This window comes from Pelodiscus sinensis, chromosome 23 (genome assembly GCF_049634645.1).
Source record: "Pelodiscus sinensis isolate JC-2024 chromosome 23, ASM4963464v1, whole genome shotgun sequence".
NCBI lineage: Eukaryota > Metazoa > Chordata > Testudines > Trionychidae > Pelodiscus > Pelodiscus sinensis.
Genome location: NC_134733.1, coordinates 2110107 through 2134655, shown reverse-complemented (window position 1 = coordinate 2134655; position 24549 = coordinate 2110107). Strand labels below are relative to the sequence as shown.

At 58.8% G+C, this 24549-nt stretch overlaps 1 protein-coding gene across 4 annotated transcripts in view; it reads left to right on the top strand.

Annotated features, from left to right (window-relative positions):
* Positions 1-24549, top strand: part of EPHA8 (EPH receptor A8) — a 150749-nt gene that overhangs the window by 98314 nt on the left and 27886 nt on the right. For 3 of the 4 annotated variants that reach the window (XM_075906310.1, XM_075906308.1, XM_075906311.1), the window contains 9 exons: positions 5616-5951; positions 9024-9148; positions 9305-9467; positions 10716-10812; positions 13642-13709; positions 14443-14568; positions 15417-15602; positions 17644-17705; positions 18170-18379. In XM_075906310.1, coding sequence (XP_075762425.1) covers positions 5616-5951; positions 9024-9148; positions 9305-9467; positions 10716-10812; positions 13642-13709; positions 14443-14568; positions 15417-15602; positions 17644-17705; positions 18170-18379 — 1373 coding nt within the window. The remainder of the gene's footprint in view (positions 1-5615; positions 5952-9023; positions 9149-9304; positions 9468-10715; positions 10813-13641; positions 13710-14442; positions 14569-15416; positions 15603-17643; positions 17706-18169; positions 18380-24549) is intronic. The other variant, XM_075906309.1, reaches the window with a different exon arrangement.

Here is a 24549-nt window from a genome sequence, read left to right as displayed (position 1 = left end):
GGGGGCTGAGGGCAGGGGTGGGGGTGCAGGAATCCAGGCGGGGTGGGGGCTGAGGGCAGGGGTGGGGGTGCAGGAATCCAGGCGGGGTGGGGGCTGAGGGCAGGGGTGGGGGGTGCAGGAATCCAGGCGGGGTGGGGGCTGAGGGCAGGGGTGGGGGTGCAGGAATCCAGGCGGGATGGGGGCTGAGGGCAGGGGTGGGGGTGCAGGAATCCAGGCGGGGTGGGGGCTGAGGGCAGGGGTGGGGGTGCAGGAATCCGGGCGGGGTGGGGGCTGAGGGCAGGGGTGGGGGTGCAGGAATCCGGGCGGGGTGGGGGCTGAGGGCAGGGGTGGGGGTGCAGGAATCCGGGCGGGGTGGGGGCTGAGGGCAGGGGTGGGGGTGCAGGAATCCGGGCGGGGTGGGGGCTGAGGGCAGGGGTGGGGGATGCAGGAATCCAGGCGGGGTGGGGGCTGAGGGCAGGGGTGGGGGTGCAGGAATCCGGGCGGGGTGGGGGCTGAGGGCAGGGGTGGGGGTGCAGGAATCCGGGCGGGGTGGGGGCTGAGGGCAGGGGTGGGGGTGCAGGAATCCGGGCGGGGTGGGGGCTGAGGGCAGGGGTGGGGGTGCAGGAATCCGGGCGGGGTGGGGGCTGAGGGCAGGTGCTGGGGTGCAGGAATCCAGGCGGGGTGGGGGCTGAGGGCAGGGGTGGGGGATGCAGGAATCCAGGCGGGGTGGGGGCTGAGGGCAGGGGTGGGGGATGCAGGAATCCAGGCGGGGTGGGGGCTGAGGGCAGGGGTGGGGGATGCAGGAATCCAGGCGGGGTGGGGGCTGAGGGCAGGGGTGGGGGATGCAGGAATCCAGGCGGGGTGGGGGCTGAGGGCAGGGGTGGGGGATGCAGGAATCCAGGCGGGGTGGGGGCTGAGGGCAGGGGTGGGGGATGCAGGAATCCAGGCGGGGTGGGGGCTGAGGGCAGGGGTGGGGTTGCAGGAATCCAGGCGGGGTGGGGGCTGAGGGCAGGTGCTGGGGTGCAGGAATCCAGGCGGGGTGGGGGCTGAGGGCAGGGGTGGGGGTGCAGGAATCGAGGCGGGGTGGGGGCCGAGGGCAGGGGTGGGGGTGCAGGAATCCGGGCGGGGTGGGGGCCGAGGGCAGGGGTGGGGGATGCAGGAATCTGGGCGGGGTGGGGGCCGAGGGCAGGGGTGGGGGTGCAGGAATCCGGGCGGGGTGGGGGCCGAGGGTAGGGGTGGGGGTGCAGGAATCCGGGCGGGGTGGGGGCCGAGGGCAGGGGTGGGGGTGCAGGAATCCGGGCGGGGTGGGGGCCGAGGGCAGGGGTGGGGGTGCAGGAATCCGGGCGGGGTGGGGGCCGAGGGCAGGGGTGGGGGTGCAGGAATCCGGGCGGGGTGGGGGCCGAGGGCAGGGGTGGGGGTGCAGGAATCCGGGCGGGGTGGGGGCCGAGGGCAGGGGTGGGGGGTGCAGGAATCCGGGCGGGGTGGGGGCCGAGGGCAGGGGTGGGGGGTGCAGGAATCCGGGCGGGGTGGGGGCCGAGGGCAGGGGTGGGGGGTGCAGGAATCCGGGCGGGGTGGGGGCCGAGGGCAGGGGTGGGGGTGCAGGAATCCGGGCGGGGTGGGGGCCGAGGGCAGGGGTGGGGATGCAGGAATCCGGGCGGGGTGGGGGCCGAGGGCAGGGGTGGGGGATGCAGGAATCCGGGCGGGGTGGGGGCCGAGGGCAGGGGTGGGGGTGCAGGAATCCGGGCGGGGTGGGGGCCGAGGGCAGGGGTGGGGGTGCAGGAATCCGGGCGGGGTGGGGGCCGAGGGCAGGGGTGGGGGTGCAGGAATCCGGGCGGGGTGGGGGCCGAGGGCAGGGGTGGGGGGTGCAGGAATCCGGGCGGGGTGGGGGCCGAGGGCAGGGGTGGAGGTGCAGGAATCCGGGCGGGGTGGGGGCCGAGGGCAGGGGTGGGGGTGCAGGAATCCGGGCGGGGTGGGGGCCGAGGGCAGGGGTGGGGGTGCAGGAATCCGGGCGGGGTGGGGGCCGAGGGCAGGGGTGGGGGTGCAGGAATCCGGGCGGGGTGGGGGCTGAGGGCAGGGGTGGGGGGTGCAGGAATCCGGGCGGGGTGGGGGCTGAGGGCAGGGGTGGGGATGCAGGAATCCAGGCGGGGTGGGGGCTGAGGGCAGGGGTGGGGGTGCATGAATCCAGGCGGGGTGGGGGCTGAGGGCAGGGGTGGGGGTGCAGGAATCCGGGCGGGGTGGGGACCTAGGGCAGGGGTGGGGGTGCAGGAATCCAGGCGGGGTGGGGGCTGAGGGCAGGTGCTGGGGGTGCAGGAGAGGCCCTGTGGGGGTTTCACGACCTCCTCAGCCCACCCAGTTGGTGGCGGGGGAGTTGGAAGGGCCACTGGCGGTGGCATCATGGCCACCCTCTGTAGGGGACGCACTGGAGCAAAGGGCATCCCATGGAGCACAGCACCATCCCGGCACCGGGCGAGGGAATCGTGGCCGCCCTGCATGCAGTGCCACCGGGGCAGGCATCTGAGCCCTCCTCCCCCACTTTGGCTCAGGCAGGCTTATCCCACCGGAAACAGGGAGGCAAGTGCCCCTCTGGGGGTTCGCCCAAAGCCGACTTACTGGACTATTCCCAGGACCCAGCTGACTCCATTTTTTCCAACCACCTTTCCCATTTCCTTCCAGCCTGGAACTGCACCCTAGAATCCCAGGGCTGGCAGAGACCTCGAGAGTCACCAAGTCCAGCCCCTGCCCAAGGCAGGACCAACCCAACTAAGACAAGTGGCCCTCCAGACAGTGAAGTGGGGCTACCCCCTGCACTGTGCGTCTTCCCGCTCCCCCGCCCTTCCCTGTCCCGCGCAGGCGGTGGAAGGGCTGTGGCAGCAGGGGCAGTGGAAAAGGCCGTTACAGCTCCAGGAGAAGGGCTTTTAGTCCTGCTATTTCCTTCTCCCGCAGGCCAAAGGTGGGTGACGGGTTAGGGGCCTGGATCTGCCCGGCTTCAGCAGCTGCCTCCAAATGTGGACGTGTCACAAGGTTTCCCTGGCTCCCTTTGTTACTTCCCTGGAGGCATTTTGTCGCTGTGCAGCCATCCATGGACACAGGCTCCCCAGTGGTGCCGCATCAGCTCGCAGCCCTTCCCTTCGGGCGCCCGCCCAACGGCCGTCGATGGTCACCGCTTCCCTGCTCCAGACGATTGGCTGGTCAGGCTGCTCCGGTTCGGAGGTGACTCAGCAGCACGGAGCTGCCGTGCGTCTGCGAGTCCCTGGGACTTCTGGGGAGCAGCGAGTCTATGCTCGTCCCGTTCCAAGGGATAGGATCCTTGGAGCAGGGCCGCCGTGGGGCCTAATGTCCCCTCACCATGGCCAGGGCCTGCCTTTGCCTCCTGGGGCACAGATACCACTGGGCATCACCTGGCCTGCTGGGGACTGTCCCCTTTCCAGATGGACTAACATACACCCTGCCTGTGCTCTTCCGCAAGCCGCACTCTGGCCTGCAACTAGGAGCCTACCCAGCCCTTCTGGAGCAGACACAGCTCTGTCACCGCTGTGGCCGGCTTGAGGGACCTGCCGGTGCCCCCGCAGCCAATCTCTAACTGGATGGCCGCATGTACACACACCCGCCACAGCTTGGCAGGGTGCCCACTGCCCTGGGGCCCAGGCCCCCGGGGTGGCTTTCCCGGCACTGGTACTCATCCGGAACATCTGCAGAGCCACGGCCCGATCCTCGGTCCACATGTTTACGTCTCGTTGTGCTACCCCTCCGCAGGCTGACACACTGGCTTTGGCAGAGCCGGGAGCGCCTGCCCGCCCCCACGCCACCCACGGGGGTGGACACGAGCAGGCACTCGAGGAAGAAAAGACGTGTCCCTGTGTCACAGCTGGTGCTTGCGCGCATCCCCGGGCCTGGCCCCGCCCCCGTCGTCTCGGGGAAAGCGCCGCTCAGGAGTCCCCCACGGGGGCTGCTCAGGGGGAATCTGCTGCCTGCTGACCGGAGGGGGAAAAGGGGGCAGTTGCCCCAGGACCTGGAGTTTCAGAGGCCTGGAGCTCCCAGCTGCCGCTGCCGCTGCTGCTGTGGTGGCTGCAGCTCTGGGCCCGTTTGAATGGCCACCAAGGCCACTGAGCACTGGGGCGGGGCCGTGGTCTGGGTGGTGCTAAGGGCTGATTGGTCTCAGCCCTGCCCCCTCTGCCCTCAGCCCCCCCCTTTCCAGGGCACAGAGCCAGACCTTGCCCTGGGGCCCACTGTGCACACCTGTGTGCAATGGACACGAGCAGCACCTCTCGCAGAACACCTGTTGCAAAACGGCAACTTACCCGCCCCTAGATCTGTACCTCGGCGTGCACCGGGCGCCGGCCGCATTCAGCACAGAGTGTAACAATGACACGGCCTCGGCGGGCCTGCGTGGCAATGCTGGCCCCATCCGCTAAGCACCTTAGCGCTTCTTGCCATTGCCGCAGTAAACATTTGGCACACGCAGAGGGGAAATTTGTCATAATCCAGAAACATCCATTCGTTCTAGTCTCAGTCCCAGCGAGGGAAGCACCTTCCCAGCCCAGCCGCCAGAGAGCTAGAACTCACACAACAAGGCAGGAAGGGTAAGTCTACACTAGCCACCCTCGTTCGAACTAATGTCGTCATTCGAACGTGCAAATGAACGTCCTCATTGCAGGAGGAGTAACGGTACTCCCAATTAGGAGCTTTAGTTCGAACTACCTAGCCCGTGCCGGTTCGAACTACTGGGCATTTAAAAATGGCGGCGCCCAGGAACATGCAAATAAAGCCTGGGATATTTTAATCCTGAGCTTCATTTGCACGTTCGAATGACGACATTAGCCACCCTCGTTCGAACTAGGGTGGCTAGTGCAGACTTACCCTAACAGAAGAGCAAGTCAGGGAAGTGGGACGGGGGGTGGAGTATTGTAGTGACTTGGGGATCACACTTCAGGATGGGGGAAGGGAACTTTGGAGACTGGTATTGTCTAGAATCTTTTTCCTGCACCGGATTAGTAGCCCTGGCTGAGGGGGCATTTCGTCTCTCAGGTCTATTTCCTAGCAAACCAGAGTGTGGCCAAGCAATGGGCCGTGCGATCGCTCACCAGGTCTGTTCTAGTCGGGGTTAAGGATGTGAACGGGAACTGTCACCGTTAACCTCAGCAGGAAATGGCTAACGATTACCCCGAAGCAACCCACCGGCTGAGAGCTGTTCCAGCCCCACAGGGCTGCTGGCTCCAGCCCCTAGCCTGCACGGGCACACAGGCGCGGAGTCGGCAGCCTCGTGGGAGGCCGGGCAGCAGGAGGGCTGCCAGCCCTCAGTCCCTGCTTGCTGTGTGGGGGCCGCTCCATCCTGGCCATGGCGGGCGGGGCAGGGGGAGCACTCCAGATTTAATGTTTAACCAGCTAACTAATTTCACAGGATTTTACATCCCTACTCAGGTTCTCACGTTGCATGTCACCCTCAGATCAGCCTGTATCTCAGCTGGGTCATTCCTTCCCCTCTCCCTCCCCATACCACCCACGGCATGTCACCCTCTGGTCAGCCAGCACCACCCTGTTCCCTCCTACAGATCACATCTCCTTCCCATGGGTTCTCTCCCCGCCCCCAGCACAGCACCCCACCCCACCCATTTGGATGAATCTCTGCTTCCTTCCAGGGCCCCCCTCTGCTCCTGTGAACCTGGTCTCCAGCGTGAACGGCACCTCAGTGACACTGGAGTGGGCCCCACCCCTGGACAAGGGGGGACGCGCTGATATCACATACAACGTGCTCTGCCGACGCTGCACATGGGGCCCGGGTCAGTGCGAGGCTTGTGGCAGTGGGACCCGCTTCATTCCCCAGCAGATGAGCCTGGCACAGGCTGCCCTCACTGTGGCCAACCTCATGGCCCACATGAACTACTCCTTCTGGGTGGAGGCTGTCAATGGCGTGTCCGACCTCAGCCTGGAGCCCCGGACGTTCGCCGTTGTCAACATCACCACGAACCAGGCAGGTAGGAGGAGCAGATAGCCAGAGAAGGCAGGGCCCAGGGTCACTGGTGTGCACATCCCCGCTGGGTGCGGCTGGGCCTTCTCCCTGGCGGCCAGCCTTTGCCTAGCGGCCTTGGAGGGAGTGCTGTCCGCGCTGGGTTCCCTGTGCTCAGAAGGGGTGTGAGCTGTGGGCGACGTGTGGGGTCTGTGGCAAATGCTGGCTTGCTCATGGTGACCAGTAGGGTTGCCGGATGGTTGAAACAAAAATACTGACCCCCCCCCCCAAAAAAAAAACCACCGGGAAAAAATTCTGTTGAAGCAAAAAAAGGAGGGGAGGAGACCAAAGTTGTGTGATGGTAAAGAATGGTTCCCGGTCACCCCGACAGCTGCCCCGCTCAGAGCAGTGAGGGACTTGACTCCCATTTGCACGTGCAGGAAAGCCAAGTCCCCTCCCCCCATCATAAGGTTTCTAAGGCAGGTGGTGAGCTGGGAGCGGATTCCCTCCCCGTGCGCTCTGGGCAGGGCAGCGTGACTTGGTGCAGCGGGGAGGGGCCAGATGAGCACTGTGTTAGACAGACATCACAGCGGGGACAAGGGACCTTTTCTGGGTCAAGGTCGCTGAGCCACAGAAAACTCAGAGCTGGGGGCCAGAAAAGTGAGAAGCAAACAACCCCAAAGCCCCCCCACTGATGTGGCCTCCGACAGAGACAGCAGACTAAGGGTACGTCTCCACTTGCTCCCTAGTTCGAACTAGGGATGCGAATGTAGGCGACTGAAATTGCTAATGAAGCGGGGATTTAAATATCCGGTGCTTCATTAGCATGATCTCACCGGCACGCTATTCCGGCCGCCAGCCGATTCGAACCAGGAAGTGCGCGCCGGGACGTGCTAGTTCGAATCAAACCGCTTGGTTTGAACTAACGTTACTCCTTGGAGTAACCAAGCGGTTTGATTCGAACTAGCGTGTCCCGGCGCCCACTTCCTGGTTCAAATCGGCTGGCGGTCAGAATAGCACGCAGGCGAGATCATGCTAATGAAGCACCAGATATTTAAATCCCTGCTGCATTAGCAATTTCGGTCGCCTACATTTGCATCCCTAGTTCGAACTAGGGAGCAAGTGGCGACGTACCCAGACAGAGCCTAGGCGAGGGGCTCAGGGCGAGGACGGGCTGCTGGGAGGCAGGTTTGGGGTGGCAGGGGGGTGCGGTAGCTGTGGGGGCTGGATCCAGACAAGTCGGATCGGATGCTCCCCGCCCCTGCAGTATGTTCAGACTCCCACTACTCCCACCCAGTCTTTCCTGGGCTTGCCAGGGTCTCTCCGCTCCCGGGGGCCGGGACTGCCAGGGTCTGCTGGGAGTGCTCTGCCCCTGGGGATTGCTTGGACTTGCATTCCCGGCTGCTGTGCCCAGCAGGGCTTCCTGGGGCTGGAGCGCGGCCTCGCTACCGATTCCTGCCTTGCAGCTCTGCCCACTAGGTCTGAGGCCCCACAGGCTAGTCCGGATGCTCCCCGAATGTTTGCTGTGGGTCAGCGTTGCCCACGTAGCCCTTGGGCTGCTCTGCCGCGGTCCAGTGGCAGCCGTACTGCAGCCCATGGGCCGATCCCGGCATCCACGCTATGGCCAGGAAGAAACACGGGGGGGGGGGGGGAGCATCCCCAGGTGCTTTGACAAAGGCACTGGCGGCGCCAGCTCCTCTGTGTGAGCATCAGCACGAGAGGCCCCGTGCGGCCCAGTCACGGCTGTGTCACTGCAGCGCATGGCGCCGCGGGGGCCTGGCCGCCCCGCCTGGCCGGGCCGCAGGGGGCTACAATGAGGTAAAACTGCAGCCCTGTGTCTCCATGGGCATAGCGCAGCCGGTGCCCCCTGGCCCCCCCCCACGCTCCCCCACCAGCGGGGCTGCAAGTTGAGGCTTCTGAAAATGACAAGTCCTCTTCCCCTGCAGCCCTGGGGGCGGGGTAATGTTATTGCCCCCCCCAAACCGGACTCTTCCATTGTTGCTGCGACCCTCCCACCTGGCCCCCAAAGCCAGAGGATTCTATGCCCACCGCCCACCCACCCCACCAAACAATGGGATGTTCCATCATTGCTGCCCCCACCAACTGAAAAACTGGACTATTCCATTCTGGCCCATCTTACCCCCAGTGCAAGCAGGGCCATGAATTGCCCTGTGCCCAGGCCCTCGCAGAGGAGAGTCTGGGAGCAGGGCCCGATCCAGCTGCCCCGGGCACAGGAAGACCCAGCGTCTGGAAGCCGAGCTGGATAAAGTCACAGTGGAAATGGGCTAATGAAGCCCTGGACCAGCTTGCTGGGGGGGCGGGGGGGGAGAGGGGAGGAATCTCTGTCATTTGGAGCCTTTTAATTGAGACTGGACATCTCTGGGCCAGATGCAAGAGCCGTGGGGGGCGGGGGGACTGTGGCCTGGGCGTCCAGGGCTGCGGGATCAGAACGGTCCCTTCCATCCACCCACGATGGCCCAGGAGCCTTTCAGCGGTGCCCTGTCCCTGTGCCAGGCACGTTCCATACGGCTCCCTGCATCCATCCGTGCACAGCAATGGAGTGACGAGACAGGCAGCAGCGTGCCCAGGGCCTGTGTGGGTGGGGCTGTCCCTGCCCCGCCCCGTAGTCTGGCCTGGCTGCTGATGGGCTAGACAGACCTGAGTTGAAAATCGGTCCCCCTGAGCCCAGCTGTGCTCATCTGCACAATGGGGCTGGGCTGGCAAGGGTGTGACTGGGGCCCCATTGACCAGAAAGGGGTGTGAATCTGCTGTGCCTTTGTGAACCCCAAGTAAGTCCCACGGCCTGGGACCCCCTCACTAGGGAGCGAGGGGGGGCTGGCACAGGCTGTGCATAAGTGGGGGGGGGTCTGGAGGGTCAGTGCTCCACCGGGCGCCCGGCAGATGGACAGCAGAGTCCTGCTCTGAGGGACGTGCTAGACAGCTGGGCTACCTTTGCCAGAGACCCCAAGATGGGGGCAGTGGCTGGGCTCTGCACGGGCTCCCGAAGTCCCAGGGACCCTGAGGTGTCCCAGGCTGCAGCATGTCGCTGTGTCCCTGCGGGCAGGCCCAGCTGCTGACGTGCTGCCCTCTGCACTCTCAGCCCCATCCCAGGTGGTGGTGCTCCGCCAGGAGAACACGGGTCAAAACAGCGTCACGCTGCTGTGGCATGAGCCGGACCAGCCCAACGGCGTCATCCTGGAGTACGAGGTCAAGTACTACGAGAAGGTAACCGCCCCGCAGCCTGGCCGTGGGGCATGGAGACAGGGTTATTGCCGACCTTCTAGTGAGCGGGTGTAATCTTCCCAGCCAGACACACAAACAAGGGAACTTCTGGGCCCTCCCAGCCTGTCTCAGGGAGACCTTTCCCTTGCTCTGCAACAGGACAAGGAAATGCAGAGTTACTCCACGCTGAAATCCAAAGGCACCAGTGCGACTGTGTCTGGGCTCAAGCCTGCAACCCGCTACATCTTCCAGGTTCGGGCCCGGACTTCTGCTGGCTGTGGGAGGTTCAGCCAGACGGTGGAGGTGGAGACTGGGAAAGCGAGTGAGTGCGTTGGGGGAGAGCGGCCGTGCGTGGGCCGGAGGGTTACAGGGCTGCGTCCACCCGCCCAGCGATTAGCCGGGGCTGTTTGAGACCCACTGCTCAGTCACTGGGAGGCCGAGGGGAGACGAGTGCATGGACAGGCTGTGTCGGAGGGGGCTGGTGGCTCTAGTGGGAAGCCAGGTGCTGGCGGTGGCGATGCACCAGCTGGCGCCTGGATGGAGGTTTGCTGGGGGGATTGGGAGCAGCGGGAAGTGGGAAGGGCCAGGAGCGATTCTGTCACAAAAGGGAGCCTGGGGGTGCACCTGTGGGATGGGGTGGGAAAGTGGGGAGGAGGCTGAGACGTGACATCGCAGACTTGAAGGGCAGAAGAGACCCCCTTGGGTCTGCCTTCCCTGCAGCCCCTCGGTGGGTGTTTCACACCCTGCGCCCCATCCACACACTGACCCTCTGACCTTTGGGGGCTACTGACGCCTCCCCAGAATACAGGGCAGCCCCCTGCGTGGGCCCACCCCTGCCAGTGCCACCCTTCCCAGAGCCACCTCCCCCGGCTCCGCCAGCCCCTCCTGCGTGCACAGTTCTCTCGTTTCCCTGGACAAAGGCACAGCTGCTGCTGAGTCCCTCCACAAAGCCGAGCGAGTGGCCTCCCAACACGTGACGCCAGGGGATCACTGCGGCTTGAGCCTCCAGGGCCTCCAGACAAGTGACCACCCTGTGGGGTGCCCCAAAGGACAGAAACGTTCTCCCACAATGCACTGGGAGAGACTCACCCAGCGCACCAATTACTGCAGCGCAAGCAGCCATGGGGCGTGCCCCCAGGATCCTAGCGACCTGCATGGGGCTGGAATCCAAGCGGGGCTTTGCAGTGCGCACTGCTCCTTGCAGGAATAGCGGGGTCGCTGTGTGGGCGGAGCGACGCCGCCGCCCGTCCGAGGGAGCACACCTGGGCTGCTGCCGCTCAGCGCAGTGATTAGCGCAGGCGCGTGGCAGCCGACACGCCTGGGTTCTGCACTCACTTCTGCCACGGGTTTGCTATGCCACTCCCACTGGCCCACCCTCATGCCTCAGTTTCCCCTGGAAAGAGATGACCGCATGGGGAGTCAGGACAGTTAATGCCTTTCCCATCAGGATCCTCAGTAGAAGGCTGGCAGTGGGACAGCGTGTTCTGTGTCTTGACAGAGGGTGGGTTAGTGGGTACCTACACCAGGCCCATGTGCCCACAGGTCCCCGTCTGTGCTGTTTCTTTTCCAGTAGCTCTCAGGTATGACACCATGACAATCATCTGGATCTGCCTGACCCTGATAACGGGCCTTGTACTCCTGCTCGTGGTTCTGATCTGCAAGAAGAGGTAGGAGACCCGCAGCGGTCACTGCATGCTCAACTCACAGGCGCGTCCAGTTGGCTGCTCCCCCTAGAGCTGGGGCAAGAGGCTGCATTAGCGCCACCTCTGCCCCGCCTGTTGGGGAGTGGAGCGCCCTCGAGAGCAGCCAAGAAAATGGGAGCCTTGGATCAGGCAGACGAGAACAGGGCTCCCGGGCACCTCAGGAGCCTGACACGGCCGTGAGGGTTGTGGCACTCAGTGGCCATAGGCCTGCTGGGAAGGGCCTTGCTAGGGCTGTATTCCAGCGTCCTGCCAGGCAGGAGTCAGACAGCAGGCAGCCGTCGGGCCAAAGGCTTGGGTATCACTGCCGGGTGCTTTGACCACACCTCGACGTCTTTGTACGTATTATCGTCATTGCTGGGTTTATTATTTTCTCTGACATGCGGACTGGACAGTAGCTGCTTTTTTTTATTTTTGGTCTCTGCTGCTGGAGTGCCTGCTTCTGGCTTCAAGCCGGGGTGTGGCCGGCCAGTTCGTCACTCTGCTGTTTGCAGATCGGAGGTTCTCCTGTGCCAGAGCTGCTCTCGGCAGTGTGCCATGCTTCGCAGCCCTTCCTGCTCTGATCAGAGACATTAGAAATCACACACAGCACAGGAGTCCGGAGCCACCGGAGATGGCTGCAGATGCCATGGACAGAGGAGCCAGGAGTCAGGCACTAGAGCTGGGGGCATTGACCCCGCCCAGAGGCTGCTGCACACACTAGCAGTAGCAGAGGCACAGCCAGCAGTGACGGTCGGCAAAGCACTTACGAGCAGTGAATGTGAGGGCAGCTGGCCCGCCCCGGGGTCAGTGACAAGACACAGCAGCAGGGGGAGCAGAGACACTGGCAGCAACAACAGCTCAGTCCAGCAAAGATACTTGGTGCGGAGCTTATCTCGGGAAGAGTGATGGGCCTGTAGGCACGTGCGTGGGGGCGATGCCGAGAACCTGCCCTCCACGCTCACTGCCTCTGCTGACGCACTGCATCCCAGAGAGAGAAGCAGCCCCAGAGGCACCGGCCGACGCCCCTCCTGCGAATCCCAGCACATCCGAGTTCTGCCAGCAGGCGACACTGTGCAGGTGGTTGCACCTCACCCGGGACGGGGCAAGCCCTTGGGCACAAGGAGAGTCACGACATGGAGATGGCGGCGGAAGCAGGCAGCGTGCAGCAGCTGCCTCCCCAGAAAGTGGCCTTGACAGTTAATGGAAAGAAGAAAGAGCTCGACTGAGGTGGCTGGTGAGAACTCCCCGTGCGGGACGCTGCGTGAGCCACACGCGCATGCCTGAACCACTTAGCACAGGCAGAGAAAACACCTGAGCCGCACACAGCCAGGGAGGGTTGATGCTCAAGAGAGGAAGCCAAGGACACCTTCCTACAAGCCGCGACAGCTGCCAGGAGCCTGTATTCCCCATGGCCACTGGTGTGCGCGCCTTACTCTCGCGCCAGCTCCTTGCTCAGAGCCCGACAGACGTGGTGACTGTGGAACCCCCGGCCCAGAGAGAGCTGTAATCGCCCTCCGGGCTACTGCACTGTGCTGGAGCTGTAGGGGCCATGCTCTCTCCAGCAGCTTCCTATCAGGCCTGAGTAGCCGTAGTCTGGTGCAAATTCTGCAGGCTGGAGACTCCCTCTCTGCTGGTGGCGCAGTGCAGCAGTGCCTGCTGTCACTGAGCAGGCGATCAGACTCATGGCTGAACGCTACAGACAATCAAACCGTGCCCCAGCTTAAAGCGTGGCAGAAATCCTGGGCAGACTCGGCAAAGGTGCCGCCTCAAAAGCGAGCTCAGCTCCTTACCGCCCCAAGGGAGCTCTGCTAGGAACTGTCGAACAAGCCCAGAGTCAGGTGCTTTGGATCCAGCTGCCCCGCCGCTGGATTCACAGCAGTCCGGCTGGTGCCCGGTGACAGTCCCAATGCCAGTATCGGAGAATGGTGCACAGCTATTGGGAAGTAAATCGAAGGTGATGCATCTTCTACGTCTATGAGCCGAGCTGCCGTGGACTGTGTTCTGGGCATGCTAAGGGGGTGTGGTGTGTTGCAGCAACCTGACAACATCAGCGTTAGCATTTACAGGTAAAACCGCCATGGGGAGTAGCGAGGTGTATTTCTAACACTGGGACACTCGACTGTGGTTGGAATGAGACCGAACACCGTCGCTCACATACGGTGACGCCACAGGGAGTCTCTGCTTACAACCATGGTTACGTTTATAATTTTGCTGCACAGAGATGTTTCTGGCTTGGTGACTGGTTTTCACATCAGAAGAAGTGGTTGCTGTGTTAAATGACAAGTAAGGTCCATGCAATCCCCCCAGCCCTGTGACTCATGGGCCCTATTCAAATACGTGCAGTTATTGATGGATATTGAACTGGTAAATATACGGATCTCATATATTAGGACTCTTCTGCCTGGATTTTGTCTGCTCCACATCACACGGGCTCCCGCTGGCCAAGGGGCGGCGAGGGTGGGGTGAAAGGGCGATATTTCACAATGCTACACAGTGGCAGTGGCGTTAGGTGGGCATCTGATGTGTGGGGTTGACATACAGAAACCACAAAAGCAGGGCCGACCGCAGGGGCTACAGGCCGGGAGCAGTGGGCAAACCCAGAGCTCTGGGAGACCAGGGACTGGAGGATGCTGTTCTCCGAGCTGGTGCCCGTGGTGCACCTGTTGGGTGTCCTGAGGCTGCGAGGGGAGGGGTGCAGCAGTGGCAGCCTGCCCCAGCTCAGTTTGGGGGTGAATCTCTGCTCCTGCGCCCTGGGGAGGGTGAGATGGGAGACAGAGCCGCCGTATCAGGAATCCCCTCGTGTCTCCCTGGCAGGCACTGTGGCTACAGCAAGGCTTTCCAGGACTCGGACGAGGAGAAGATGCACTATCAGAATGGCCAGGGTAGGTGCATGGCTGGCTCCTGTCTTCAGTGCACCGAGCACGTGGCGCCTCAGCTGCCAGCGCAGCCGGGGGCTGGCTGTTCACTCAGCGCCAGAGCCACGGTGTCCAGCAGCCCCTCGCTGGTGAGAGTAGTGAAAGCAGCTGCGCCGGGGCCCGGCTGCCAGTGCTAGTGGGGCTGCCAGTGCTGGGCCTCACGGGGGGAGGGGGGTCGGTGCCGTATCGGTCCATGGCATGAGGGGAGCTGAGCAGGTGGAACTCACGTTCTCACAGCGCCCCCATGGAGATGTGACTGGGGTGAGCCGCTCTCTGCTTCCCAGCAGGGGCTGAGTTCTGGGCAGCTCAGGTGATCTTCCTCGTCCCTCGGGGCCTCGGCCTTTGGACGCTCTGGGGAGTGTTATGTTCGGAAGGGGGCATCTGGGTGCCAGAGACTGGGGCATTTTTCTTCTGCATGAGGCCCCAGGGAGTCGGCATCACCGTGTAGAATCCAGCCGCCTCCCTGCGATTGGGGGTCATCTCCCCTTTGCCATTGGGGGTCATCTCCCCTTTGCCATTGGGGGTCATCTCCCCTTTGCGATGGGGGTCATCTCCCCTTTGCCATTGGGGGTCATCTCCCCTTTGCGATGGGGGTCATCTCCCCTTTGCCATTGGGGGTCATCTCCCCTTTGCGATGGGGGTCATCTCCCCTTTGCCATTGGGGTCATCTCCCCTTTTCTTTCCCGCTGACGTGGAACAGTGAAGTTCCCCGAGGCAAAGTTCTACGTGGACCCCCACACGTACGAGGACCCTGCCCCAGCCGGGCACCAGTTCCCACGAGAGATCGAGGCCTCCAGGATTAAAATTGAGAAAGTCATTGGGTCTGGTGAGTGCGCTGGCTCCGTGCATTTCCCCCACTTAGAGCGTCCTTCGGAAACCCCGTCTGCCCTGGCGCTGCGCTGCTGTTTGGGCAGGGCTCTGGAGAAGCGAGGGGCTAACTAAATGCAGCTCGTGCTGTGTGTTACGCTGATCCCCTGTGAGGGCCCGAGCCGTTCTGTAGCTTGCAGAGCACGCGGAGCATGTGCAGAATTTTGTAATGTTAGAAATGAGCCCTCCGGAGCCCGGTGCTCAGCTGGTGTTAATCGGTAACGCTCAGCTACAGGAACGGAGCAGCGCCAGCTTGTGCTAGCTGCAGCTCTGCCCAGCCATGCGGGGGTGTCTCCAAAGCTGCCACAGTGAATTTCACACCCCTCCCCCCTCCGGTTCACATTCAGGCTGAGGAGATGCTTGAGCCATTTCAGCAAAAATGTCGATTTTTATCCTGAAAAGTGAGCAGCTGAGGATGGGGGCTTGGAAGGCAAGTGCATGCGGGAGCGAGCGAGCTGTTGGCTGCTGGTGACACCCCTAGTATCCAGAGTCTGGGCACCTTCCTGCCTGGCACTTGCACGGAACCAGCCAGGACACGAGGGCCCCGACAGCTTCCAGGGGGCCCAGCCTGGGAGGCGTCCGGAATTTGCCCTGCAGTTTTCCTTACGATGCGTGGGTTGTGTGAGGTAGAGCCCAGGAGTCATGGCCCCCTAAGCACAGACCATGCTGCAGCTGTATTGGCTCTAGAAAACCAGCCCCTGCCTGTGGCTCAGACATCAGCTTAGCCCAGCGGCAGACGGGGGGGGGCGAGGGGGGGTGCGAGGAAGCTGCCATGAACTGAGAAGCTCGTCTTTCCGTGCCTTGCAGGTGAATCGGGGGAGGTGTGCTACGGCTACCTGGAAGTGCCAGGGAAGAGGGAACTTCCTGTGGCCATCAAAGCTTTGAAGGCGGGTTACACGGAGAAGCAGCGACAGGACTTCCTGAGCGAGGCCAGCATCATGGCGCAGTTCGACCACCCCAACGTCATCCACCTGGAGGGCGTGGTCACCAGGAGTACGTGGCTGGGTGCAGCAGCAGAGAGTCACACAGTGCAGTGCTACGGGCACCAAGAGGGAGCTGATCTCTGGCAATTTCCTCCCCCAAGCTGGGCAGGGACCCCGCTCCCACTAGGTCCCGAGAGGGCAGCCAGCTGCTGCACAAGGCGTATCTCCCGGAAGGGAGCCTTGCACTTTGCTAGCCCTTGTCATCCCCAGTATAACAAGCCAAAGGAACTGCTGGGCAGAGATCCCCTGTCCACCAGCCACATGCAGCCACCTCTGGGTGGAATGAGGCAGCTGTGGGACTCTTGCAACACCCCCAAAGGGCTTAGGGCAGGAGTAGAGAGGCTCCCGTATCCAGAGGGAGCTGCAGAGGGAATTCAGGAAGGTGGGGCACAGATGGCCAATATGAAATGTGTCCAGGCCGTGGGGGCAAACATCTCATGGGTGGGCTCTCCCACCAGTTCCCAACAGGCTGGTGGCACATCAGGGTGCCAGCTGCTAGGCTGGGAACCCAGCAGCAGGCCTACCAGAGGAAGGTGGAGCTAGCTGGTCTGTCCCCTGCTGGAGGGCTTGCCTGGCACTGCCCTCGCCATGCCTGCCTGGGGGCTGCATTGCTCAGGGCCATGCACGAGCCCTGAATCCTGGCAGTGTCTTGGGCTTGCTGCTGGCCAGGACCCAGGATAGAGTCTGACCCTGAGCTGGGGGCTCGGCTGCTCGACTGAGGCTCCGGGAGCCAGCTGCCCAGCCCAGCAGCTTTCTCTTGTTTTGACGTTCCCGACGGGCATTGTGAGAGGGAGCCTGCTGGTCGCTTGCAGGACCGGGGCTCTTCTCCGCTCCCTGGGGCTGTATCAGAGACAGGAGGGGCTCGCTCCTGGCTGCAGCGCACACAGGAGAACACTGTGAGATGGGGCGCCTGACAGGGCCTCTGTAGCAGAGGGGTAGTGTGATGGCTCCCCTCCCCGGCTCCGCCCTGCCCCGCCCCTCAAGGCCGGAGAAGAAGCACTAGGCATTAGCGTTTGTCCTATTCAATTATAATGAGAAGAGTTAGTTTTAAAAGGCACACTGAAATGCAAAGCATTATGGTAATGGGATGCAAATTTCATTTTGACAATGAAACTGACTTAGCACCATCAATGGTGCATGTAGAGCCACTGAGTTGGATATGTGAGTTCAAGTGGGATGCATGATTGCAAAGAGGACTTGTTAGTGCCAGTTGGATGTGTGTGCGTGAGTCAGTTGTGTTAGTGCCAGTTGGATGGGTGTGCGTGAGTCAGTTGTGTTAGTGCCAGTTGGATGGGTGTGCGTGAGTTGGTTGTGTTAGTGCCAGTTGGATGGGTGTGCGTGAGTTGGTTGTGTTAGTGCCAGTTGGATGGGTGTGCATGAGTCAGTTGTGTTAGTGCCAGTTGGATGGGTGTGCGTGAGTCGGTTGTGTTAGTACCAGTTGAATATATGTGTGAGCTGATTGTGTTAGTGCCAGTAGCATGTGTGTGTGAGTCAGTTGTGTTAGTGCCAGTAGCATGTGTGTGCGTGACTTGGTTGTGTTAGCGCACAAGCTGGATGCATGAGCGGGAGCTGGATGTGTTGGTGTTGTGCTCACACAATGGGGTGGTTCACCCACGGCACCAGAATGCAGAGCCACTGATGGGAGGGGGGAAGGGGACAGTGGCCCCGGGCTCCCAGCCAACCCTGTTCCTGTGGCAGCCAGGAGCCCTGGGCCCTTTACATTGGCACCAGAGCACCGCACAACACGCCAATCCACCCTGGGGACTGCCCGGGCAGGGCAGCGGCATGCTCCAGGCAGTGCTGCTGGCCAGTTTCCTCTGGCCCCGCCCCCTTTTCCCAAGGCCCCGCCCCTTCCAGCAGCAGAGCCCAGCCCCCGCACCTTGCCAGGGGCCCAGCACGGTGGGCCCACCCTACGAGAGCGGGAACTCACCTGCTGTCTGCAGGGCTGTGGGAGCACTGTGGTTGGCCATGGCCCTGGATTGGCACCAGGCACTGGGACTCCTGGGAGAAAGTGAATTCTCTCGTAACTTGACCTCTCTTGTCTCCCGCAGGCAAATTGGTAATGATTGTGACAGAGTACATGGAGAACGGCTCGCTGGACTCCTTCCTCCGGGTAATCAGCTCCGTGGTTTTAGTCGTGCACATTCCTCTGGGCTGAGAGGCTGAGGGAGAACAGGGTGAGCCACGCTCTGCAGCCTCGTGGCCACTCTGACCGCTGAGGAAAAGGTGCAGGCCCTGAGCATCCATTAGCTGCAGGGGTCTGGCCTTGCTCTCCTGAGGACCAAGAGGACCACCTGTTCTTGAGGCACTGGAGCATCGGCCAGGACTGTGGAGAGGGGAGTGGAGGTGGCAGGAGTTCAACCTGTCCGTTTCCCCATGCCTGGCCAGGCTTGCTCCAAGGGGCGTCGAGGTTAGGAGCCTGAGTGTGGGAGTGTTACAGGTTGCAACAGGGGAGCTGGGTGAATGCAGCTTCCTGAGGCCCTGCAGGTTGCTAGGAGCACCTGAATTGCCTAGACTCGGGGTTTGTCAGGTGCCGGTGAGAGGCCAGGAATAAAGACTGGGTTGTTCTTGCTCCAGAGACACGATGGGCAATTCTCCATCATCCAGCTGGTGGGCATGCTGAGGAGCATTGGCGCCGGCATGAGATACCTCTCCGACTTGGGCTACGTGCACCGGGACCTGGCTGCCCGTAATGTTCTCATTAACAGCAACCTGGTCTGCAAGGTGTCTGACTTTGGCCTCTCGCGAATCCTTGAGGATGATCCGGAGGCTGCATACACCACCACGGTATGTTCCACGTCTTTCCTGCTGCTGTTACACGTCTCTTTCTCTGTGCTGGGTCTTAAAGAACAGCAGCCATTCCACACAGTCTTCAGGGAGAGAAATCAGACAGTCTAAAGTCAAGGAATGTAGCCTTATCTCCATCGCGTTAGGTATTGGCACTGAGGGTACACTGTTTAAGTTTGCAGATGATACCAAGCTGGGAGGGGTTGCCAGGGGTCACAGACAGCAGCAGCGGCGCAGGAGCCAGAAAACAGAGCTGTAAACAGGGGAGTTTGAGTGGGAGTTTGTAAGGGGAGTTTGGATTGTGGGACTCGTTTAGGGTTTGTTTTTGCCGTAGGGGGCTGTTTTGGTTTGCTTTTGTTTTTGTTTTTGCCGAACTAACAGGATTTAGGTGAGAAGGCTGAGATAGCAGTGGCCATAATCCAAGCAGTGGAGGACACAATGAGACTGACTGCATGTGGCAGCTGTGGTATGTATATGATTCTGTAGGGGGTACATGAAAGGAGTTTTGTTTGTATGAAATGCCGCCTAATAGAACTGATGGAAGAAAAGATCCGAGGATTGGAGATGCAGGTGGAAACTCTGGTCGAGTTTAGACGGGAGTTTGAGCAGATGATGGAGCAAAGGCATGACGTGGCTGAAGGGGAAAGCTTAGATATGCAGATGGAAGCAGGATCAAAGGCCTCTGAGGGGGGACTGCTGGGCGAAGAAAATGGTCAGTGGAAGCATGTGACTATGAGAACCAGGCAGAGGAAAAGATGGGTCAGTGAAGGAGAAATAGAGCTCAAGAACAGGTATGCGGAGTTGGAGAATGGAGAAGGGATACAGCAGGTGGCCACTGAAGATGGAAGGGTAAGGAAGAAGAGAAGACTGGCTAGTCCCATACATAAAGGGGAAGAGTCAATGGAGACAACACCAATAATGAGCACCAGAAGGATACAGGATGGGTTGAAGAGGATTACAAGGGAAGATAGGAATGGAAAGGACTTGCAGCCAGAGGAAACAAGGGATAGACAAGAGAATCGCACTGTCACCAGGAAAAGGCAGGTCTATGTGATTGGGGACTCCTTATGGAGAAGAAGAGACAGGCCTGTAACCAGAGCTGACCCAGAGAACAGAAGGGTGTGCTGCCTGCCAGGTGCTAAGATACGGGATGTGGAACTAAGGTTGAAGAGGATCCTAAAGGGGGCGGGAAAGAATCCATTGATCATCCTTCATGTAGGAACAAATGATACGGCTAGATTCTCGCTGGAACGAATCTGTAAGGAGGGCTTTGGGATGTATGGCCACTGGGAGGCATTCACGGACAGAGGACTGTTCTCTCGGGATGGACTTCACCTAAGTAGGGAAGGAAACAGACTTCTAGGATGGAGGCTGGATCAACTGATTAAGAGAGCTTTAAACTAGGAATTTGGGGGAGACAGTTGGGAGATGTCCAGGTAATCTCTACGCCGGATTTTAGCATTGAGAGGGAGGAAAACGAAGTAAGAAAGGATATAGCTGGGGGTAGGAGATTGTACATAAGGAGGGAGGGCAGAGTGGATACTAGTCTAATAGGTCATATTGGAGGTACAATGTCCGGGCCAAATGGGGTAAAGAATGTGAGTGAGGTGAATCAGCAAAAATTAAGATGTTTGTACACCAATGCGAGGAGCCTAGGTAACAAATGGAAGGACTAGAGCTATTGGTCCAGGAAATGAAACCAGATATTATAGGAATAACAGAAACATGGTGGAATACTAGGCATGACTGGAGTACAGGTATTGAAGGGTATGTGCTGTTTAGGAAAGACAGAAATAAAGGTAAAGGTGGTGGAGTAGCATTGTATATCAATGATGACGTAGATTGCAAAGGATTAAAAAGTGAAGGGATGGAGAAGACAGAGTCTGTCTGGGTGTCACAGAGAGGGCTTTGGTTTCTTCGACCATGGGACTCTGTTCTGGGCGCAAGGATTGTTAGGAAGAGATGGGATCCACCTAACGAAGAGAGGAAGGAGCATCTTTGCGGGCAGGCTTGCAAACCTAGTGAGGAGGGCTTGAAACTAGGTTCGTCGGGGGACGGTGACCAAAACCCTGAGGGGAGAGGGAAAGTCGGATACCGGGAAGAAATGCAGAGAGGAAGGGGCAAGAAAGGAGGACCCATGTTTCGAATGGAGAAGATAGGACGATCAACTGTTTCACCTCACTCACGTTCTTTACCCCATTTGGCCCGGACATTGTACTTCCAATATGACCTGTTAGACTACTATCCACTCTGCCCTCCCTCCTTATGTACCTGAAGTGTTTGTACACTAATGCGAGAAGCCTGGGCAACAAACAGGAAGAACTGGAGGCCCTGGCCCAGACCAAGAAATATGATTTAATTGGGATAACAGAGACTTGGTGGGATGACTCGCATGACTGGAGCACTGTCATGGAAGGGTATAGACTGTTCAGGAAGAACAGGCAGGGGAGAAAAGGAGGAGGAGTTGCACTATATGTAAGAGAGCACTACGATTGCTCTGAACTCCAGTATAAAGAGGGAGAAAAACCTGTTGAGAGTCTATGGGTTAAGTTTAAAGGAGCAAACAACAGCAGTGATGTTGTGGTTGGTGTCTGCTACAGGCTACCGAACCAGGTGGATGAGGTAGATGAGGCTTTCTTCGGACAACTGAGCGAAGCTTCCAGATCGCAGGCCCTGGTTCTCGTGGGGGACTTTAATCACCCTGACATCTGTTGGGAAACCTATACGGCAGTACACAGGCAATCCAGGAAGTTTTTGGAGAGTGTTGGGGATAACTTCTTGACACAGGTGCTGAAGGATCCGACCAGGGGCCGTGCGCAGCTTGACCTTCTGCTCACAAACAGGGAGGAACTAATAGGGGAAGGGGAGGTGGGTGACAACCTGGGAAGCAGTGATCATGAGATGGTAGATTTCAGGATCCTGACCAAAGGAAGAAAAGAGAGTAGTACAATACAAACCTTGGACTTCAAAAAAGCAGATTTTGACTCCTTCCGAGATCTGATGGGCAGAATCCCCTGGGATGTTAACATGAAGGGGAAAGGAGTGCAGGACAGCTGGCAGTATTTTAAAGAAGCCTTATTGAAGGCACAGAAAGAAACCATCCCGACGCGTAGCAAGAGAGGCAAACATGGTAGGAGACCGGACTGGCTTACAGGGGAAATCCTTGGTGAACTTAAGCACAAAAAGGAAGCTTACAAAGAGTGGAAACTTGGACAAATGACCAGGGAGGAGTTTAAAGGTATAGCTCGAGAATGCCGGGGGGTTATCAGGAAGGCGAAAGCGCAAATGGAATTGCGACTGGCTAAGGATGTGAAGGAGAACAAGAAAGGTTTCTACAGGCATATTAACAAGAAGAAGGTGATCAGAGAGGGTGTGCGGCCCCTAATGGATGAAGGAGGTATCCTAGGCTGTGTCTAGACTACATGCCTCTGTCGGCAGAGGCATGTAGATTAGGGTTGTAGGCAAAGGTAAATAAAGCCGCGATTTAAATGATCGCGGCTTCATTTACATTTACATGGCTGCCGCGCTGAGCCGACAAACAGCTGATCAGCTGTTTGTCGGCTCGCCGCTAGTCTGGACATTCCCCCTGTCGACATCAAAGCCCTTTGTCGGCAGCCCTGTTATTCCTCATGGAATGAGGTTTACCGGGGCTGCCGACAAAGGGCTTTGATGTCGACAGGAGGAACGTCCAGACTAGCAGCGAGCCGACAAACAGCTGATCAGCTGTTTGTCGGCTCGGCGCGGCAGCCATGTAAATGTAAATGAAGCCACGATCATTTAAATCGCGGCTTCATTTACCTTTGCTGAATAAACAAACCTACATGCCTCTGCCGACAGAGGCATGTAGTGTAGACGTACCCCTAGTGACAGATGATGTGGGGAAAGCTGAAGTACTCAATGCTTTCCTTGCCTCTGTATTCACGGACAAGGTCGGCTCCTGCACTTCTGTGCCAAGTGACGCAAGATGGGATGAAGATGGACAGCCCGTGGTGGGTAAAGAACAGGTTAGGAACTATTTAGAAAAGCTAAACGTACATAAATCCATGGGTCCGGACTTAGTGCATCCGATGGTACTGAGGGAGTTGGCAAATGTCATTGTGGAGCCTTTGACTATTATCTTTGAAAAGTCATGGAGATCGGGAGAAATCCCGGATGATTGGAAAAAAGCAAATTTAGTGCCCATCTTCAAAAAAGGGAAGAAGGATGATCCAGGGAACTATAGGCCGGTCAGTCTTACCTCGGTTCCTGGAAAAATCATGGAAGGGATCCTTAAGGAATCCATATTGAGGCACTTGGATGAGAGGAAAGTTATTAGGAATAGTCAACATGGATTCACAAAGGGCAAGTCGTGCCTGACCAATCTGATTAGCTTCTATGATGAGGTAACTGGCTCGGTGGACATGGGAAAGTCAGTGGGTGTTATATACCTTGACTTTAGCAAGGCTTTTGATACGGTCTCCCACAATATTCTTGCCAGCAAGTTAAGGGATTGTAGATTGGATAAATGGATGGTAAGATGGATAGAAAGCTGGCTAGAAGGTCGGGCCCAGCGGGTAGTGATCAATGGCTGAATGTCAGGATGGCGGTCGGTTTCTAGCGGAGTGCCCCAAGGTTCGGTTCTAGGACCGGTTTTGTTCAGTATCTTTATTAATGATCTGGATGAGGGGATGGATTGCACCCGCAGCAAGTTTGCAGATGACACTAAGATGGGGGGAGAGGTAGATACGCTGGAGGGCAGGGATAGAGTCCAGAATGACTTAGGCAAATTGGAGGTTTGGGCCACAAGAAATCTGATGAGGTTCAACAAGGACAAGTGCAGAGTCCTGAACTTGGGACAGAAGAATCCCAAGCATAGTTACAAGCTGGGGACCAACCGGTTAAGTAGTAGTTCTGCAGAAAAGGACCTGGGGGTTACAGTGGATGAGAAGCTAGATATGAGTCAACAGTGTGCCCTTGTAGCCAAGAAGGCTAATGGCATATTAGGTTGCATTAAGAGGAGCATTGCCAGCAGATCCAGAGATGTCATCATTCCCCTTTATTCGGCTCTGGTGAGGCCGCATCTGGAGTATTGTGTCCAGTTCTGGGCCCCCCACTATAGAAAGGATGTGGACGCATTGGAGAGGGTCCAGCGGAGGGCAACCGAAATGATTATGGGGTTGGAGCATGTGACTTATGGGGAGAGGCTGAGGGACTTTCGTCTGTTTAGTCTGCAGAAGAGAAGAGTGAGGGGGGATTTGAGAGCAGCCTTCAACTTCCTGAAGGGAGGTTCCAAAGAGGCTGGAGAGAGGCTGTTCTCAGTAGTGACGAATGGCAGAACAAGGAGCAATGGGCTCAAGTTGTGGTGGGAGAGGTCCAGGTTGGATATTAGGAAAAACTATTTCAATAGGAGGGGGGCGAAGCACTGGAATGGGTTCCCTAGGGAAGTAGTGGAGTCTCCATCCCTAGAGGTGTTTAAGTCTCGGCTTGACAAAGCCCTGGCCGGGTTGATTTAGTTGGGATTGGTCCTGCCTAGAGCAGGGGGCTGGACTTGATGACCTTCTGAGGTCTCTTCCAGTTCTATGATTCTATGATTCTATGGGCAAAAATCACATTGGGAAAGAAAGCTATTAGATCCTCCCCTGGGATAGTGCTTGGGCTGTGTTATAGACCACCAGGATCTAATTTGGATATGGATAGAGACCTCTTTAATGTTTTTAAAGAAGTAAATACTAATAGAAACTGCGTAATCATAGGAGACTTCAACTTTCCAGATATAGACTGGAGAACAAGCGCTGGTAATAATAATAGGGCTCAGGTTTTCCTAGGTGTGATTGCTGATGAATTCCTTTATCAAGTAGTTGTTGAACCAACAAGGGGGGAAGCCATTTTAGATTGGTGAGTAGCGAGGACCTCATAGAAGAAATGGTTGCGGGGACAACCTTGGCTCGAGCGATCATGAGCTAATTCAGTTCAAACTAAATGGAAGGATAAACGAAAATAAATCTGGGTATGTCTACACTACAAAGTTAATTCGAACTAACAGCCGTTAGTTCGAATTAACTTTCATAGGCGCTACACTAGCGCTCCGCTAGTTTGAACTTAATTGGAACTAGCGGAGCGCTTAATTCGAACTAGATAAACCTTATTCTACGAGGACTAACGCCTAGTTCGAATTAAGTAGTTCGAATTAA